The sequence below is a fragment of the Fundulus heteroclitus genome, chromosome 6 (genome assembly GCF_011125445.2).
Source record: "Fundulus heteroclitus isolate FHET01 chromosome 6, MU-UCD_Fhet_4.1, whole genome shotgun sequence".
In the NCBI taxonomy this organism is placed as follows: Eukaryota; Metazoa; Chordata; class Actinopteri; order Cyprinodontiformes; family Fundulidae; genus Fundulus; species Fundulus heteroclitus.
The window spans coordinates 13,109,271-13,115,258 of record NC_046366.1 but is presented as its reverse complement, the minus strand read 5'-3'; the positions used below and the strand labels follow the sequence as shown (position 1 = coordinate 13,115,258).

Genomic DNA, 5,988 nt, shown 5'->3' with positions numbered 1-5,988 from the left:
CCTAAAGGTAAGAGGAAGTAAAGCCTCAATCCTGTCAGTAAATTAAGATCCCAATATGTGGAAACCTGTTTTGTCTCGATCGCAGGGAGCAAGTGAAAACATTGACCCTGACACAAGGAACATGCAGACTATGTCCAAACATGAAAAGCTGACGCTGTGTCTCTGGGCCAACCTCTTCAAAAATCCAAAGTTAGCGTCTAAATGAGTTGGGAATATATAAATGGTTTCCCTTTCTTGCCACAGACAAACTCATTGGTTTAGATTTTCTTGTTTTCAGCTTTAAGGGGCTCGACTTTGAGGAAGCTGGCATGGGCTTTAGGATTCCCATGCACCTGGCCGGGAGCGACATCGCCGTACGGATGCTCCACACCCACTATGACCACCTGTCAACGCTGGCCAGGATCCGCCATCCTTCCCAGGAGCAGATAGCGGAGGAGAAGACGCTGCCCCCCCAGGAGTCAGACGCTAAACAGGTTGGCCCAACGGATCAGTTCCTGCTTTAGGTCGCCACATGAAGAGCAACCTTGTCATTTTACGTGTGGTTGTATCTGCCAGAGTTCACCCAGCCTGCAGTCAAGAAACAGCAGCCCACAGCAGGGCTCAGAGGAAAGCAGGAGCCAGATATTTACACAGATGGAAGCGCTCAACGGTCACATGTCCAGCCAGGATTTTTCTGATGCTCCAAGTAAAGAAAAAAAAACTAAGTAGATTTTTGAATAGAATCTTTTTTTATTGTGGTTTCCTTCCCATGAGGGCTTCATGAAGCCTCCGTGACATCCTTCGGCCAAACCCGTACAACTCTTTTCCGATTGTGATTTCCCAGTTGTTTTAATTTTTAAACCTGGGTTCTTGAAGATGTTCCTCCTCACATCCAAAGGGCTTCTTCACTTCTGAAGAACTGGAGAAACCTGTCGGATGGCGGGAGAATCATCTTGACGAACCAAGAAACTTTGAACGGTCAAACAAAATGGCAGATTTTTTTTATATTTTTTGAGTTTCCATGTAACATTTCTCTCTAAAGCACATCTGTATAATTGTCAACCTTCTCTCTGTCCACAGCTACGGATCCAACTGTTCCTGAAGTTGCGGCGGCAGGAAGCGGAGCCCAGATTGTAGATCTGATGCAGTACACAACGCTGGGTGGAGTTTTCTACTATGATCTATTCCACCTCCCACCACAGCCCATCAGGGGAAAAGGTTATACCATACTGCAGGTTATTACAACAAGCATTTAGTGACAATGTGCACTCGCAGCTCACGTTGAGTTGAGCAGATCCTCAAATATCCATGGTATGTTCTTCCAGATTGTGGATGGCCTGAAGGAGTTCCCATATCCAACAGGGAGGCCCAACAATGAGGCGTGCCCCCCCCTCGGGGTGTCCATTACCCTTCCTGACTGGGTTGTAAACATGGAGCCTCCACTTGTGGCTCGCTGGGATGCTGGAGGTACGTACAAAGGAAATACCATTGGAAGTGGTCCCTTGAGCCTTTTCATGTTTTGCTATTTTACAATCATAAAATGCGAACAAAAACAAATCCTTCCACTTCACAATTATGCTCTACTTTATGTTAGTCTGTCACATTAAATTCTGACCAAGTTTCAGGTTCTAATGTAACAAAATGTGAAAAAAGCTTCATGGGAAAGAATGCGTTTGAATGGCACTGTCTGTTCGATCTGTGAGAGTCACCAATTCTGGCTTCATCACGCCCAGACGAGCAGTGGAGATCGGATGGCATCACCGACGTCTCCTACGAGGAGGCAGAGGCCAGGATCTCCTTCAGCATGGAAACGCTCCAGACCGTTGCGCTGATGCAGAACACCTACGCCAACCTTCCCTTTCGGGGCTGGGAGCTGCGCCCGCTGGGCCAAAACTCTGCTTTGTTTACCATCAAGGGCGCCCTCCTTGACTTCAGCATCACCATTCAGGCAAGAGACTTGTTCTGTGAAAGTCAAGCCGCCTGCTGTTGAATCTGCTGCAACTTTTGGGACCAAACATTCAGATATTTGAGGGACAATTACGTCACTTAAAAGCAGCTAAAAATATGTATTTTTTAGAAAAAAGGTTGAGTTTAGAACTTTTAGAAGCTTTACTAAGACTCAATAACTTAATTGTGAATTTGTAGAGAATTTGAAACTTGAACTTCCCGATCTCAAAAACAAAAGAATACATCACTCAAGTTCTGTCTGGAACAATAAAAGACAGATTAGGTTGATTGTTTTATTAGTTGATATTTCCTTTAATGGATGAATCAAGAAAAAAAATCCCAGCTCTCACACTGCGCGAGCAGTCACTGGACGACCCGGATGAAGGCCACAAGCTGAAAGGCGCTGGTCAAGTTGGTTCCCCGTTGGTTCCCCGTTGGTTCCCCGTAAGTGTTGCTGGAGTCTTCATCAGATCTTTTACCCTCTCCATGCAACCGGGGAATTAATACGTTATGCCAGAAACGTTTGGATGAAGTAACGTTTTCTGTTAAAATAAAAGTAGTATTTTAAGGGATAAACACTCCTAAATGTTAGTTGAATATGTTATTAACTGATTTTAAAATTGCTTTTATGAGTTATTGGAAACAAAATATGCCGATTGATCACGTGACAACCTTTAAATGGTACTTTTTTTGCGTCCAAGGGACACAGCTGGAACAAACAAAACGAGGGGACCCCCGGGAGATTATTTGTTCATTTCTACAGGATTTCAGTCTAAGTTTATTTGGTGGTCAGCTATTTGTTCAGAGGGAAACCTAAAAACAAAGAGCAAGGAGTTATACCAGCAAATCAACTCATAAATCAACATATTTCCCCTGGTTTCACGTTTTAATGGCACCGAAACCCTGGTAATGTCTTGCTTCAAATATTATATGATATCCCTTAATAGTTTGGGTCTCCAAGAACTTCCTTTGGCTTTCTGCTGCCAAAACAGTTCCAGCATTTTATAAATAGAAACATAAACATGTTTTTATGATGTTAAACACCAACAAATCATACATCTTGCGCCATGTGGTTGTTTCCATGCCCGGTTAAACAGCTGATTACCATCTTCCAGCAGTAGCGACGTGTCTTTGTTTAAAACCGATGCTGTGATCGTAGCAGCCTGATTACGTTTTTTTGTGTTTTAATGTGACGGACAGAACAACCAGTGCATGCTGGAGATGGAGCAGCACAGAGGCCTCTCTCACCTGACGGGGAAGTGGATGAGCGGACCGGAGCTGCAGAAAGCCATGCTCAAGGCGGGGATCAACACCTTTGCAAACGAGCACACGCACAAATACGTCAGCATCTGCAAGAAGGTTTTCACTGGTTTCATTTTATAACGGTGCAAAGCGAGACCAGATGGCAGCGTGTTTGGTTACGTGCCGTTAGGGGTGGTGGGCTTTTTGCTCGACAAGTTCTTCGTCTTGTCACGTTTCCTACGTTAAAGTTAAATGTGCCAAGCAATATCAGAATGACATTTTGTTCCTCACAGCATCAGAACATGTTCTGCTTGCTTGGCTCTTTTTTTTTTCTTCTTCTCAGGAATCGCTGACAGAACAGGCTGCTTACGAGCAGATGGCCCTGTTTGCATCTGCTTGTGCGTTCTCCTGGAGCAAGTGGAATGCCAAATGTGGAGATGAGCATCTGGTCCTTCAGGTATTTCTGTTTGCTGCAACCTTGATTTTCCTTTAAACATTACACTAACTATTCCTTTAAAGCACAGTCATGTCCAACAACTAGGAAACTGAGGCTTCAGTGTCACGCTTGACACTCCAGCCCCAAGGCCAAATGTGGTAGTGGCAGCATCATACTGTGGGGATGCTTTCCCCGAGGAAAGGGAAGTTAGTTGAAGTTAATGGGAAGATGGAGGAAGCTAAATACAGAGCATTCCCTGAAGAAAATCTTTCAGAGGTCCTAAAAGAGTTAAGAGTGAGATGAAGGATCGCTGTGGTGTTCATTCGGAGAGAGGCGTCCATGGTGATGGTGTCCTAGGCTAAAACATTTAGATGATAGAATGAGCCAAAGTCCAGCACTAAACCCTGGGAGTTGCTGTTGATAGACACGCTCCATCCATTGAGTTTGAGCTATTAGTCAAAGAAGAATGGGCAAAAAATTTAAGCGTCTAGATGATCAATGGTGGTAGAGTCATTCTCCAGATGTCTTGCTGCTGTAAATACAGGTTGTTCTACAAAATATCAACTTAGGGGGCTAAATAGACATGCACACTCCGATTTTTGGATTTCTATTTGTCATAACGTTTGAAAACCATGAACTATTTTCCTCCCACCTCACTATTTTGAGTTAGCCCTTTGTATAAGACGCCTTAAAAATATATTGAACACCTTAGCTGTTATGTGACAAATCGCTGAAGAGTTCAAAAGGTGTGAATACAAAAAAAAAAACAAAAAAAAAAAAGGTGTGAATACTCCTGCAAAGACTGCAGCCAATGACAGCACACCACAAAGTTCTTCTGCTTTCACTCATCTGTATGTCCATCCTCTATGCCAGGCGTGTGAGCACCGTGACCCCGCCCCTGTACCTGAGGACTCCTGGAGCATGTACCTTGTGGGAGCCCAGAGGAGTCGGAGGCTGGAGATCACCGAGAACAGCGCAGCCTTTTCTCCAGACCATGCCCCCGGCAGCCAGTTCCACTCCACCTTCATCCACATGCTGCAGGATAACATGAGCCCCGATGGAATAGCCATGGCCACAAATTCCCATTACTTGTTCGTTGACGCCGTGCACAGCCTCCTGCGTGCTACTCGCCCTCTGTTTTTTTCATAATTCTGACGTGAGACTAATGCACTGATAAATGCAGGAAGGTTGCGTTTTATGCTGGGAAGCGTAACAGACTCAGGTTAAATAAAAGTCGTTTTCAAAAGGCTTCGTTATAACAGACGATCCCGCTGTTAGGGACGGAACAATATGCTTGGTGAAGATCGACCGTGAATAAATGCTTTGCATAAACGTGCCGGAGTTTGAATTTTATGCAAAAGTCACGGGTCAGATTTCTTAACTCATTTGTCACGCTGATTCCAGGTCAGTAATTGCCCAAACAATAACAGCCTTCTTAACTTAACAACAAATCTAAATATTTCATGTTTTCTCCTGATTGTTACAGATAACTGCTCGTAAAGTAATAAATGTCTGCTTTCTCCAACATGATGTAAAGAGAGCTGGCTAGTAGCAAACTGCAAATGACACTTAGTAGGAATTATCTTCTGGCCACCGATCCTTCAAGGTTAAATTTGTGGAGCAGAGAACTAACATATTTCCTGGTTAAAGACTCAACCACCTGAGCTGTGGATACCTGCAGCTCCACTGTTTTTGTTTGTGAAAGAAAAAAAACCCCACCATGAGTCATTACACTCCAGTTTTACAATAAAATTGGAACAAAATACATAGTTTTGTGGTTGTAACTGGACAGAGGGTGAAAAAGTTTAAAGTGTAGTATTATTTTGCAAGCCGCGGTAGATGTTCCCATGCAAGAGCATCAAAGCAGCTAAAAAAGCTTTTTTATGCAATGTATTATGACATAAAAGACGTAATTGGGTAATAATTGACTCATTGCGAGATCGAGTGAGTCCAGGCTTTTTTTAGTAGGAATAAGCAGCAAACATGGGTCAACCCAGGACGACTTTTCTCTGCCAATGACACAACCAGTGGAGGAGCTGTTGTTAAGCAGCAGCTCCTCCTGGCGTGTGCATGAGAGGGTATGTAAAAAATAAAACAAATGATCTTTTTGTTTTTTAAACATTTGAAAGTATTTTGTACAGCGTCATAACCCAATTAAGACCCTTTTCTCTGCATGATATGCAGACTGAAATGAAGCGTTGCGACTTTAAGAAAGCTTTGCCTTAAGAGAGGCCAAGAAACAATCCCGAGACTGTTTCAGCTCCTTCAGCAGAGCACTGGTCTGAGAGCGGACCAAAGCCACCGTCAACAGCTGGAGGTCGAGGAGCACTCTGAGGGAAAAATGTGGACGTTTTTTCCACGCCGACATTAAAACTGTAGACTTT

General features: G+C 43.8%; 1 protein-coding gene across 1 annotated transcript; it reads left to right on the top strand.

Moving 5' to 3' along the window:
- The first annotated feature begins 89 nt into the window (after positions 1 to 89).
- On the top strand, positions 90 to 5,172 carry LOC118563433 (protein CASC1-like). The gene is made up of 9 exons (XM_036138080.1): positions 90 to 189; positions 278 to 473; positions 556 to 685; positions 1,060 to 1,214; positions 1,305 to 1,446; positions 1,713 to 1,927; positions 3,127 to 3,285; positions 3,512 to 3,625; positions 4,478 to 5,172. The coding sequence occupies exons 1-9, from the start codon at positions 122 to 124 to the stop codon at positions 4,751 to 4,753; spliced, it is 1,455 nt and encodes a 484-aa protein (XP_035993973.1). The 5' UTR covers positions 90 to 121; the 3' UTR covers positions 4,754 to 5,172.
- Positions 5,173 to 5,988: the final 816 nt, after the last annotated feature.